The following is a 14783-nucleotide window of genomic DNA, read 5'->3' on the forward strand; positions in this document are numbered from 1 at the left end:
CCATGTGGTTGGTTTGGCCTTTTGAAGTATTGGCACTTGGTGGGGATGATTTGCAGTTACCTATTAGTATAATGTTGTTGTAGCAATCTATAAAGGCGGCCTCCATCGTAGACAGTTGCAGTCATTAAACCCCACAAGCGCAGGAGACAGGCGAGTGCAGCCTTAACAACGCTGGAGTTTATTCAAACGCATATAAAGAATTAATGACAGATTGAATGGAGACCATTGCTCTCAAACTAGTAAATGAACAAGTCGTTTAACGCCTTGTAAAGTTGCAACCTGGAAGACGCGGTGGAACCCTCATATTCAGCCATCTTTTTGTAGCATATTTTACCTTGTTTGTGGTGACCGATACCCAGTTTACCCGATCCCAACATCATTTTTACATGCCAATTGTTCTTTTGTCCTAGGATAAAATGGGCAAAGGTGGCCAAATCGGGCAATCTTCCAATCCCATTGAGACCTGTCACAGAGATTGATGCCCTGAAGCCGCCTTGGCCACCATATTCCCTGTTACCCATAATCGAAGCTCTGGTCCACTGGGTTACTAACCCAAATAATTTGTGAATGAAACACTGCACTCTGAATAGTTAACACTTTATTTCCAGTCATGAACATGTAGCAGTCCTGTGCGGGCAGGCAGCATGCGCGGCGTTACAATATGGCTGCTGGGAGTCGCGCCCCTACATGATCGCCACCGGTCCCGCCTAGCACGGTGCATCGCTGCACTTTACAGTTTATAAAGAAACGAAAGTGTCCAGAAAAACAGTCATTAAAATACACATCTGTGACGGCTGACCGGCCACGGATAACCAACACGTCTCCAGTGTAAATGGGGGCCCACTCCCTCGTCGTTGTAAGACACAGACAGACAATCACACACACAATGATATATACAAAGTCATTTTACAAGGTGCATTATATATAAAGCAGGACCTCACGCCAGGCAGAGCCCGACTCTACGCTGACGGTGAGGACCGTCCAACCATGTACAGAACATGGACCTCAAGGTCCGGACTGGAGGAATTTGTGGTGTACAGACCATGATTGTGGATCTGCGCGGAAGCCTGCAGGCTAAGGCCAGGCGCGTCTTGATGCACCCCTCTGGCCATAAAATCAGGTGCTCCAAATTCCAATGGAGTTAAGCTAAGAGGTTATCTGGAGAATCCATGAACCATAGAAGTACTACAGACCCCCCCACTGGCCAGAGCCTCACAAGAGGGTCTACATGTACAAAACACTTCATCCTGGGACTAGTAACTGCGATTTCCACAACTGAACACGACACATATGTGTAGCAGTCTCAACGCAACAGCCACACACGTGCCGCTGGTAGTGTTAGTCCCATTTGCAGCCCATCCCTAATTACGGATCAGTTCACTGAGGCATGATTAAAGGAAATCTGAAAACATGGTCTGCTAGAAAAAAAATCTGAGTAACCTTGGTTTATGTTGTACGGAGGCCCACAGGGGTCATATATGGTCATAGTAGAAGCTAGGAGGACATTGCCTGTTAGGGGCAGTGTGTAGGGAACAGCAATATAAAATAAGCATGGTTGTAGCGGGAGCATGGCAGGTCTCAGACTAAGCACATCGCGGCCTATCTACAGTATATATTATTTCTGTGCAAATCTCCTGTACATTGTAACTTGGAACCCACCGTACTCAGCAGCGTACGGATGGGAAGAGGCTGTTAGGAGGCAGCTGGACATACACATACGTGGAATGCACAAGCCATGGGGAAGAGATTAAGACTAGAGTTGGGGAGAAGAAATGGGAATTGGGGGAGCAATGCTAGTTCAAAATCTGAGATGGTTGAAGGTCCAGTCTTCAGCTTTCGGGGGGAGTCTGATGGGTCTGGTGTGCCGACACGCACTCCTTGCTCAGCCGGACAATCTCCTGCGAGAGGGCTTCTAGGTCCTGCAGGGGAGACAGAAATTGGGTCATACCAAGTACAGGCAGAAGAGGGGGAGCTGCTCACATCTACAAACAGTGTGAGGGGAGCTTCTCACATAATTTGAACCAGGACAAAAAACAGTTAGAAAAAACTTTATTGTAATCTACACTCATACTCATTGGGCCAATAAATTGTATGATTTGAAAAACAAGGCTGCATGTGATACCTCAGCTTAATGTATGGGGAGCCTCAACACCCCACCTTGCGGCCTAACCCCCCACCCCCTATGCTGCCTAACTCAAGACATCCCTCCACAACAATGCTGCAGTTTCCTAGCCCCTAACCTGTATCTATGTAGATGTACTAAGACTGGAAAGTGATTAAGCAGAGAGAACTAAAAGTACCAGACACTCGGTTCCTAACTGGCATTTTAAACAGTCTGTAACATGGCAGTTAGGAGCTGATTAGCTGCCGCTTTATCACTCTCCCAGGCTTAGCACATCTACCCCTCAGTTACTTCGGCTCTGCCGACGCCTTCCGCGCTGCGCCACTTGGTCTCGGGGCATCGGGGGGGAACGCCCAGTGTTTTATGCGCGTCCCCATGAAAATGCTGGGCTGTCTCCTGGGAACGCAGGCGTGGCGTTTCCTGCTCGGGGCTGACATCACATGACATCAGCTCCCGCCCAGTCTTCGGCCAGGACATTCATAAATAAGATTGACGTACACATCCATTGACATGCTTCTGAGGGGGATTTGCGGGCGGGCATTTGTTTGCCAGACGGGCAGCGTTAAGCTGCTCACTAAGGAACGAATGGCCACTGCTTAGCGAGCGCTCCTGAATCGGGCCCCAAGTGTCACACATGAGCCACTTATTAGCAGCTGCACTGGGGCAATGCCGTATAGTAGAATATGATAGCCCGGTGGAGGGGCTGTATCCCTACCCCCAGCCCCCTCCCCTACAGGCCTGCGAGCACGTACATCACGTGGCGTCCTAACGCTGCCGACATCAAGGTTAAAATACAACGGAAGAATCTGCAGCTCCCAGCAGCAGCAGCAAAAGGCTTTTCATGTAGCTATTCCCTGGGTGCAGGTTCTATGCGATCAGAAAATCAATGGGATGGATTCCTCGCACACTGGCAGCCTGAGATCTGTTTGACCTTCTCAAGTCCTCCGTGTGCACCACAGAGAGCAGGCCGCGGCCTCCACGTGCACTCAAGGCGGTGGCGGGTTAGTTGGCGGGGAGCGAGGGGCAGAAATAAGTGGGCGCAACGACCCCACTGGCAGCACAGGCAGGCAATGATGCCAACTCTTGGGAGACACAATGAGAGTTAGACTCTCAGCCAATCAGAAGTTGGCAGGGTTAGTGCAAAGTGGCCGCGCACTTCTGCAGGTCACCAGTAGGTGGCGTATATGGAATCACAGAGCAGAGAGCGGTCAATCTCCGGGACCCTGGGAATATGAGCATAGGGTCAATATGGCGCGGGGATGTGGTAAATTACACCGACAATGTCTAGGTCAACATGTCAAGTTTGACATTGGAAAAAGGTAGATTCATGAAAAGGTCGATATTCATTTTTTTCACTTGTTTTTTATATCAATGTCAACACCTAAATATGTTGACCCTCAATTAGTGTACCATTGCACTCGCCATGCAGTTACCACCTCTATATAATAGCAGGACCTCTTACAGAGGACAGTCTGGAGCAGTCACATCTGTGTTACCACCTCTATATAATAGCAGGACCACTGACAGGTCAGCCTGGGGCACTGTGTTACCACTTCTATATAATAGCAGGGCCTCTTACAGGTCAGTCTGGAGCAATTTCATCTCTGTTACCACCTCTATATAATAGCAGGACATCTGACAGGTCAGTCTGGGTCACCGTGTTACCATCTCTATATACCTGCAGGATCACTGACAGGTCAGCCTGGAGCACTGTGTTACCATCTATATATAATAGCAGGATCTCTGACAGGTCAGTCTGTGGTACTGTGTTTCCACCGCTATATAATAGCAGGACATCTTACAGGTCAGTCTGAGGCACCGTGTTACCATCTCTATATACCTGCAGGATCACTGACAGGTCAGCCTGGAGCACTGTGTTACCATATCTATATAATAGCAGGATCTCTGACAGGTCAGTCTCAGGCACTGTGTTACCACCTCTATATAATAACAGACCGTTTGGCCTGGTGCACTCGGTTCTGTGTTACCACCTCTATTTATATAGCAGGACCTCTAACTGGCTGGCCTGGGGCACTGTGTTACCACCTCTATATAATAGCAGGACCTCTGACTGGTTGGCCTGGGGCACTGTGTTACCACCTCTATATAATAGCAGGACCTCTGACTGGTTGGCCTGGGGCACTGTGTTACCACCTCTATATAATAGCAGGACCTCTAACTGGTTGGCCTGGGGCACTGTGTTACCACCTCTATATAATAGCAGGACCTCTGACTGGTTGGCCTGGGGCACTGTGTTACCACCTCTATATAATAGCAGGACCTCTAACTGGTTGGCCTGGGGCACTGTGTTACCACCTCTATATAATAGCAGGACCTCTGACTGGTTGGCCTGGGGCACTGTGTTACCACCTCTATATAATAGCAGGACCTCTAACTGGTTGGCCTGGGGCACTGTGTTACCACCTCTATATAATAGCAGGACCTCTGACTGGTTGGCCTGGGGCACTGTGTTACCACCTCTATATAATAGCAGGACCTCTGACTGGTTGGCCTGGGGCACTGTGTTACCACCTCTATATAATAGCAGGACCTCTAACTGGTTGGCCTGGGGCACTGTGTTACCACCTCTATATAATAGCAGGACCTCTGACTGGTTGGCCTGGTGCACTGTATTACCACCTCTATATAATAGCAGGACCTCTGACTGGTTGGACTGGTGCACTGTGTTACCACCTCTATATAATAGAACGACCTCTGACTGGTTGGCCTGGTGCACTCAGCTCTGTGTTACCACCTCTATATAATAGCAGGACCTCTGACTGGTTGGACTGGTGCACTGTGTTACCACCTCTATATAATAGCAGGACCTCTGACTGGTTGGACTGGTGCACTCAGCTCTGTGTTACCACCATGCCCAAGAGAGTAGATACCGGCAATGATCTCTAAGATGCCTTTGTGCTTTTTCCAACTTCTTTAGAATGAGAAAGATTTTTTTATAAGTGGAGAACAATGAGGGCAGCTGTCAATCTTTCCAGGACTGAATGTCCTAAAAAAGTCACCCAAAGATCAGATCATATGATGCTCAGAGAAATGACAGAGAACCCAAAGGCTACAGGCAGGGACCTAGGACTGGAAACATAATCTGTGGCATTTATAAAGGAGCATCCAGGAAAGCCGCTCGATTATCTGCCCAGAGCACAACGTACGGCTTACACTGTGGCATTGCATCTGGAAGAAGCACAGTTGTCCCCTGGCCAGATGAGTAATTTGGTTGGACCACTATGATCTCATAGCAAAGGGTGGAAGCAGAAAAAACCCATCCACGTTGGAAGTCCAAACCCATTGAGATAGTGTGATGGGACCCTAAGAGAGCTGTGTCCTCAATACCAATGTTCAGCCCACTGAGGAATGGGATGGAATGTAAGAGGCTGGCACACATACAGAACACAGTATTGCCATGTAGTCTCGCTTTCAGTGCCAGCATTACTTCCAGTCTACCTCCCTGTGCCCCTGCATCACCAGCCATGTCAGTAGGACATCTCTATAGATCAGTAGAGTTCCTGGCTCTCTCACTATGTGGAAAATAGTCCTGCACTACCCCATTCAGACTCTACTAATATATCACTGATCTATCTGCTGCTCTCAGCATACTGGTAATCTCCCTGCTTCCCCCACATTGCTAGCCCCCACATCTCCCCAGCACATTGGTAGCCCCCACATCTCCCCAGCACATTGGTAGCCCCCACATCTCCCCATCTCACCCAGCACATTGGTAGCCCCCACATCTCCCCAGCACATTGGTAGCCCCCACATCTCCCCATCTCACCCAGCACATTGGTAGTCTCCCCCATCTCCCCAGCACATTGGTAGTCTCCCCCATCTCCCCAGCACATTGGTAGTTTCTCAGTCTCCCCAGCACAATGGCAGTCTCTCAGTCTCCCCCAGCACAATGGTAGTCTCCCCATCAACCCCAGCACATTGGTACCCCCCATGTCTCCCCCAGCACATTGGTATCCCTTACGTCTCCCCCAGCACATTGGTAGCCCCCACGTCTCCCCCAGCACATTGGTATCCCCCCCGTCTCCCCCCAGCACATTGGTAGCCCCCACGTCTCCCCCAGCACATTGGTATCCCCCCCGTCTCCCCCCAGCACATTGGTAGCCCCCACGTCTCCCCCAGCACAATGGTAGTCTCTCAGTCTCCCCAGCACAATGGTAGTCTCCCCATCTCACCCAGCACAATGGTAGTCTCCCCATCTCACCCAGCACAATGGTAGTCTCCCCATCTCACCCAGCACAATGGTAGTCTCCCCATCTCACACAGCACAATGGTAGTCTCCCCATCTCACCCAGCACAATGGTAGTCTCCCCATCTCACCTAGCACAATGGTAGTCTCTCAGTCTCCCCAGCACAATGGTAGTCTCTCAGTCTCCCCAGCACAATGGTAGTCTCTCAGTCTCCCCAGCACAATGGTAGTCTCCCCATCTCACCCAGCACAATGGTAGTCTCCCCATCTCACCCAGCACATTGGTAGCACCCACATCTCCCCAGCACATTGGTAGTTTCTCAGTCTCCCCAGCACAATGGTAGTCTCTCAGTCTCCCCAGCACAATGGTAGTCTCCCCATCTCACCCAGCACAATGGTAGTCTCCCCATCTCACCCAGCACAATGGTAGTCTCCCCATCTCACCCAGCGCAATGGTAGTCTCACCATCTCACCCAGCACATTGCAAGGCTCTCCATCTTGCCCAGCACATTGGTAGTCCCCCCATCTCAACCAGCACATTGGTAGCCCCCACATCTCCCCAGCACATTGGTAGTCTCCCCCATATTGCCCAGCACATTCTAACAAATCAAGCAGAAATTGTTAGGACTTGTCAACAGATATTTAGGACTAGGATTTGGTAAGGACTAAATTATATTATTCAGGTCATGAAATGTAACAGTACATATCTGGACTAGATGTGTACATGTTTTGGTCATGGCAGAACATAATGAAATGTGTCCCTCACTAGTGTCTTTTTTCTTTTTTTTTTTTTTTCAAATTTAACTTTTTATTGAAGTCACATATCAAAATAAACAGTGTAACATTGCAAGTGTTTCTTATGACTTTGATTTTTTCTGTTTTATGGGGAAATGGTACAGAACAAAGACAGGGGTGGGGAGGGAGGGGGGGGTACGGTTACATTTCCATATTACTAAAAAAAAAAAAAAAAAAACATAGTGTGGAAGTACATTAATACAGTATAGTGTTCGGAGATAGAAAGTACATACATTGTTTAACTTCTACATTTCTAGTTTTGGTTATATTCCATCCAAGTCTGCCATACTTTAGTTGCTGAGGATGATGTCGATGAGTTAAAAGATGTGCCCGCTACTTCGAATTCAAAGTGAGATTGTACTGCTTCTTCTATCTCTTTAAGGCTAGGTATGGTAGTTGTCCTCCAGTTGCGGGCTAGGAGACGTTTAGTTGAAGCCAATATATGACTTACTACATACTTATCGGAGTATGAGGTTATGTCTGGGAGGACGTGAAACAATGCGACCTTCGGCCGTGGGTCAATAGGGTAATGTAGTATATTGGAGACTAATCGGAATACTTTCCTCCAAAGGTCAGTTACTAGAGGGCAGGACCAAAATATGTGGTATATTGATCCCACTCCGCCACAGTTACGCCAGCATGACCGTGGGTTCGACGCGCTGATTTTGTGGAGAAGGGCGGGGGTCATATACATCCTATGTAATAGTTTAAAAAATTGTTCTATATGGGATACACACTTAGACATTTTAAAGCACATCTGAAACACAGATTGCCACTCCTCTTCTGACATGGTCAAACCCATATCTGTTTCCCATTTAATTTGAGATGAGAGTTTTGAATAATGTTGAGGTGTGACTAGAGAGGTGTACCATCTTGATATTGCACCTTTGCTGTTTGTTCTATGAAGTAGAACCCCTGTTGCACTTGGTATTGGCTTCAGGGCCTGAGAGGGTGGGGAGACAGCCTGTAGCCAATGTCGCACCTGTAAGTATTTATAGAACTCTTTCCAGGGTATGGAATACTTTTCTTGGATTTGGGTAAAGGAAAGTATTGTTCCTGAGTCTGTTATATCATTCAGCGTGAATATATTGTTAGCTGTCCACAGGTCGAGGGACAAATCTGGGATCAGGCGTGCCAGTCCTCTCAGTGACAATTCTAGTGTGGGTTGTGGCCCTTCTAACATGCGGGACCTCAGCGTATTCCATGTTTTACATACCGCCTGAACTACTATAGAAGGTTGGGTAATTTGTTTTATTTCTGATGGAGGAAGCCATAGTAGATCCATGAGGGGGAATTGGGACACCAGACCTCTTTCCACTATAACCCAAGGTTTAGGTTTATCAGTTGTCATCCACGCCCCTATAGAGGATAGCAACGAGGCCCTTTGGTACGCTTGGAGGTCTGGGTACGCCAGGCCTCCATAGGATTTGGGTTGAGCCATTATCCTCCTTGCTAGCCTTGGTTTCTTGCCTTTCCAGATGTACGATGCAAATAGTTTGTTAAATTTAGCTAATAGGGAATCTGGCAGTAATATGGGAATTGTTCTAAATAGATATAGCAGTTTTGGGAGCAGCATCATTTTTAGCGCCGCTATGCGGCCCATCCATGATACGTGTTGCATCATCCATTCCTGTGTTAATTTTTTAAGGTTAGCTAGCAGGGGGAGATAATTACATGAAAGGATGTTTTGGGCTTTTGCCGGGACTTGTATGCCCAGGTATTTGATGCTATTTTCCTGCCATGCGTAGGAATATTTGGATTTAAGTTGGTCTAGTAAGGTAGGGGTGAAGTGGATCGGGAGGGCTTCTGTTTTGGAACAATTTAGTTTATAAAAGGAGACCGATGCATATATTTGTAGGACTTTGTGTAGGTCACGTAGGGAGGTACTGGGATTTGTAATAGCCAACAACACATCATCCGCAAATAGGCAAATTTTCTGCGAGTGACCAAACAGTGAGGGGCCTGTTATTGTAGTTGTGGTCCTAATAGTTTCGGCCAGTGGTTCAATTGCTAAGGTAAACATCAAGGGGGAAAGGGGGCAGCCCTGGCGCGTGCCATTGGATATGGTGAATGCCGCGGAGAGCATTCCGTTTATGAAGACTTTAGCCGAAGGGTTTGAGTATAAGGCTAATATTGATGATAGGGCTCTATCTTTAATACCAAATTTAATCAGTACTGCCCGCAAATAGCCCCAGTGCAAGCGGTCAAACGCCTTCTCCGCATCTAACGAGAGCAAGAGCAGCGGCTCAGGGGACACGGAGAAGGCGTCTAGGACATCAATCAGTCTTCTAGTGTTATCCGATGCTTGGCGACCACCTACAAACCCCACCTGATCGTGGCAGATGAGGGATGGGAGCAGCGGCGCAAGCCTGTTGGCAATGAGCTTTGCGTATATTTTTACGTCCGTGTTTAGAAGTGCAATGGGTCGGAAGTTGGCCAGGTGAGAGGGATTCTTCCCCGGTTTGGGGAATGCGACTATTCGCGCTTCTAACATTTCTGTTGGGAAGGACCCTGTTGCGGAGGCTTCCTCATATACTTTTTGCATTGGGTGGGAAAGTAAATTTTTGAAGATTTTGTAAAATTTATTGGTGTAGCCGTCTGGGCCTGGTGCCTTTTCTAGTGGAAGGTCCGATATTGCTTTCTCAATTTCATCTATCGACCAGGGGCTCTCCAGGGAAAGAAGAGTGGCCCGGTCCAGGGAGGGTAGGGAGATCTTTTCTAAAAATAAGGTTATACCTTCTGTCGTGGGTTGGGGGGTTCCAGGGTCTTTTTTTAAATTGTACAGTGATGAATAATATTCAGCGAAGGCATTCGCAATTTCTGATGGATCCGTGACTTTCGAGCCTTTCAGGTTTACCACCCCCTTTACTCTCTCCTGTGCTACTTTGCCCCTAAGTTTTCGTGCTAATAGCTTACCGGTTTTATCACCTTGGACATAGAATTTTTGCTTCAATTTGAAGAGGTTTTTGTGCACCTCTTGCAGGGTAAGCACGTTCCATTCCTCCCTAGTTTTAAGTAACTCTTTATATATTGATTTGTCAGTGGGGGAGAGTTTAAGTTTAGATTCTAATTCAGCTAAACGGGTTTCTACATCTTTCATCAATTTATTTTGTTTGGTGCGGTGTCTGGCTGCAGCTTGTATAATTGACCCTCTAATCACGGCTTTCAGGGTACACCAGAAGTTAAAGGTATTTGTGTCTGTTGGATCATTTGTATCTAAGAATAGCTGCAGGTTTTTTTGTATAGCTTCTTTGACGTTTGGGATGTCTAGAAGGTAGTTGCCCAAGCGCCACTGTCTCGAGCCTGGATGGTAATGATTCAAGTCCCACTTAAGTGTCAAGGCTGAGTGATCAGACCAGGGTATGGGGATTATACTAGCTTTTTTGATCTGCTGGAGAGTCCATTTATCTGAGAGGGCTAGGTCAATTCTGGAATAAGAATTATGCACCGGGGAGTAAAAGGTGTAGTCTCTGCACGAGGGGTTCTTGGCCCTCCAAATATCATATAGGGCATATTCATTTAGAATTTTCCTAAATTGGTTAGATTTATCTTTAGGGGTGGGTTTGGTTAGGGTTCGAAGTGGGGATGATTTATCCATGTGGGCGTCCAACACCTGGTTGAAATCACCTAGGAGCAATAGACTTCCCGAGCAGTTAGCCTGTAATACTGTGCAGAATTTTCGTATAAAGGGAATCTGTTTGGAATTGGGTACATATACATTCGCTATCGTGACTTGTTTATTTTCCAATTTACCATTTAGAATCAGGTAGCGACCCTCTGAGTCTGTTGTTTGTTTCTCTAATACGAATTTGCAGGCTGAGGATAGTAAGACCGCTACTCCTGCTTTTTTCTTAGGGCCATTGGAGGTGTAGGTAGTGGGAAATTTAAAGTTAGTGAACTGAGGTGCGGAGGAAGCCATAAAATGAGTTTCCTGGACCGCCACCACTTGTGCTTTCACCTTAGCGAAATGATGCAGTGCTAGTTTCCTTTTGTTCGGTGAGTTAAGACCCTTAACATTTAAAGATAATACATTAACCATTTTTTAGTTGGACTTGATAGATGCTGTCATCTAGCTTGTGGTTTATTTGTCTGTGTAAAGTCGTGGGGGTGGGCCACTCGATGGAATATAGTAAGGACCGTACCTTTGGATTAGGTGGGGGGGAAATACAGGGGTAGTACGGGGGGGTTTGAGAGTACCCGGTAGGTACTGCTAGACGGGGCCACCTTAGGGGGTGGCACATTTAGGAGGCGTGGATAGAGTATGCGCCTCTGTCATTCTCTGGTTGGTTAGATTGTATTGGATAAGATTAGTGCAAGTTGGTTTACTCAGAAACTTAAACAACTTTAGTATACTAGTGTCTTTTTTCTTAATAAAGTTTTTCTGTAAATATTAATTTTGTAAATCTGGAAGCTGTAAAACCCGGGGTATAATCAGGTCATGTGAGACCTTGGGGCTCCTCTCACCCAGAAAGGCACCAGCGATACAATCACCGGGCAGGGCAGGTCTGAGCCCAGACCCATCAATAATTCAGTGGCTCAGTATTGCTCCATCCCAGATGAGTGTCCCGGCTTCACCTGCTTAGAAAATCAGGTTTCCTGCTCGGAGAATAGCTAGTACAGCCCAAGACGCCAGTGACCAGCCACAAACACTTATTTCCCCCATATAAGCTGCGGGTATATATATATATATATATATATATATATACATACATACATACATACATACATATACATAGTGACCAGAGGCGATCAGACACTGAATTTCATCAGCTACAATTTATTACAAGAGTCTGTGTGGTTGCTGCGGGTTACACTTCTCTTTATGGCGTTATCTGTAAAGCAATTTTCTGAAATATGATTTTTATACGCTCAAGCAACGGGCAGATGGGGAGTGCGCACAATTACCATACAAATGGTGTTATACCTGTATGAAATCCCGACGGTCAAACTCCCGAATGGGTCATAATACCGACAAGGACAAAATCCCGACATTTAAAATCCCGACATGGTCAAAATACCGTCATTTAGAATGTGCAGGTGAAACTGTCAACATGACTTTTGGGTCGACATGGTTTTTTCACTGGTTTTTTGACCCGAATGTCGACACAGTCGACATGGACACAGTTGGAGGTGAACCGCTCCGCTTGCTATGCTTCGGGCACGGTGCCTCGTTGCGCTCGGTACACTATTTTATTCTCCCACCACGCCGTAGTGGATGGTAGGGCATGAAATACCGCCTGTCGGCACATGTTGGGTCAAAAAACAGTGAAAAAACCCATGTCGATCTCGCGACCTGTTGACCCAAAGTCATGTTGACAGTTTCACCTGTACATTCTATATGTCGGTATTTTGACCTTGTCGGGATTATAAATGTCGGGATTTTGTCCTTGTCGGTATTATGACCCATTCGGGATTTTGTCCGCATCCCTATACCTGGTCTCCTCCATGTATCACCTAACAGCAGACCGTCCTCTGTGAATACCAGCAACACAATGTGGGGAGACTTTGGGCGGTATTCAATTGTTTGACACCAGCAATTCAGCTCGCTATTGGCGGGGGGTGGCGAGCTAAAATGTGCAAATGCGCGGCATAATCTGACCACAATGAGCACAATATGCCCCAAAAATAAATAGATCAATTAACATCGCCCTATGATCTCTCATCATTTTACATGGGAGATTGGGTGCCATATGACGACAATTGAATACCGCCCGTTGTGTTAGATAGAAGCCCAAGCTTGGCCCCTGACTTGCCCGCGTCCTTGGAGGTTCTCTCTATCTGGAATCATTAAGAGTTTGTTGATAATACACAGATGACTCCTCTACAGAGTAAGGAAACGCAAAAGCATTCATCAGGTGGCCCAAGGTGGTCATCAAATGTTTGAAGGATCTTCTATCTCAATGTTTCCAAACCTCGGTCCTCAAGTTTCCCCAATAGTTCACGTTTTCCAGGTCACCCAGCACAGGTGCACTCATTACGCACTGACAGGTGGAGCTAATTACTTCCCTTGTGATTCTGCGTGGAGACCTGGAACTGTTGGGGGTACTTGAGGTCTCCAGGTCCTGAAGCCTTTACCGTCCCCTGCTCACAGCACGTAGCCCTCACCAATATTTTCCCCTGGAATCTTTTGTATCAAATATGGCCTCCAAGGGTCCTATTGTGACTTTTTGGCAAGAATGATCTCATGGTCCGTCAATGAAAGACCTGCTTGGGAGGGACTTTAGACCCTGACGGAAAAAAGAAAAAAAAAAACACAGAGTGGTCCATCTGTGTCCAACTCAAACTGAACACCTCTAAGATCCTGGGGCCCACTTGTCTGTCTTCGGGCAATATCCCCAGCATCCTACGATCGAGGGGATGTGGACTGGGTGGCACCTTGTTCCATGGGTGGTAAAACGTCCCTAAGAGAATGAGCTTTGGGCAGGAGGTATAGTCCCCTATTGTCTCTCAACAGCCATTGGTCCCTGCTCCTGCCTGTATTATGTATTCCTGCCACACTCAATCCCAGAAATACCCAAGAGAGCTGAAATGACACATTATACACAGATTACAGATAACCAAGTTGTCTGCAGCCAGTTACAGGACTGTATGACCTTCAAAGTGCACATCAGTCATGGATATGCCCTTGTAAGTCTACCAGTTTGGACACAAGGGGGAGATATATCGAATCTTGGAGAGCAAAAGAGCACCAACCCATCAACCCCTAACTGCCATGTTACTGGCTGTGTTTGAAAAATGATTGTTAGGAGTGGAGTGGTTAGTACTTTATCTCTCTTTACTGTATATCTATCCAAGCTTTGATACATCTCCCCCACAATGTAAGTTCTCCACATCTTGGACTGGAAACCCTGAGATGAGACCTATGTAACGGTCACTAGACCTATGTAGAGGTCACCTGTGGTCCATCTGCTGGAGTAGATGGCGCCTAGTGTCGGTACACATGCGCCTCCACTTGCTATGATCCCTACTGCCCGCCCCCTGCAGAGCCTTTTCCCATGCCTCTCAGAGCGGCATAGCCTGCAGAGCAGTATGTGTCTCCAGCCTGCCCTGCCGTACAGTGATGGTGGTAATGACAGAGTGTAATTAGAGCAGAGTAGCGTGCAGGGCGGAATGCCTGCGGAGGGAGAACCCCTGAGTGCTTCTGTATCAGCACATTGCTACGACGGTTATTTCCTAGTATTGATTACAAGTGTTGCATAATGATAAGACTGTTATTGCTGTGTGGCTGATCTGCCACCGAGCCCAGAGATTCCCCAAGCGCTGGCCTTACACCTGAGCTGCAGGAGCACTGTGGGGGGAAGGAGCCAGACACCTGACAGGAACAGAGACAATGCCCCAGAACAGGGCAGCGAGTACAGAGACAGAAAGGAATCCTGGAAACATCACACATACAATAACTACAATATAATGTCCCACCGTACATACATATAGCAACACAAGACTACCAGTGCTGGGCTTTCTCCCTGCCTCTCCCAGCGGGCCGCAAGCCTTCCAACCTATACCAGTGGGCTGCCAGCCTCCCAACCTATACCAGCGGGCCGCCAGCCTCCCAACCTATACCAGGGGGCCGCCAGCCTCCCAGACTCTACCAGTGGTTGGCCAGTCTCCCTGCCTCCTCACCGGACTGGCAGTCTCACACCGGGCTGCCAGTCTCCCAGC

General features: G+C 47.5%; 1 protein-coding gene across 2 annotated transcripts in view; it reads right to left on the reverse strand.

The window, feature by feature from the left end:
* Nucleotides 1–581: 581 nt before the first annotated feature.
* Nucleotides 582–14783, reverse strand: part of GRIPAP1 (GRIP1 associated protein 1) — an 83056-nt gene continuing 68854 nt past the window's right edge. For both annotated transcript variants that reach the window (XM_083161273.1, XM_083161272.1), the window contains one exon: nucleotides 582–1919. In XM_083161273.1, the coding sequence (XP_083017399.1) occupies nucleotides 1830–1919 (90 nt within the window). In that variant the 3' untranslated portion in view covers nucleotides 582–1829. The remainder of the gene's footprint in view (nucleotides 1920–14783) is intronic.

This window comes from Crinia signifera, chromosome 9 (genome assembly GCF_055691185.1).
Source record: "Crinia signifera chromosome 9, ASM5569118v1, whole genome shotgun sequence".
NCBI classification, from domain to species: domain Eukaryota; kingdom Metazoa; phylum Chordata; class Amphibia; order Anura; family Myobatrachidae; genus Crinia; species Crinia signifera.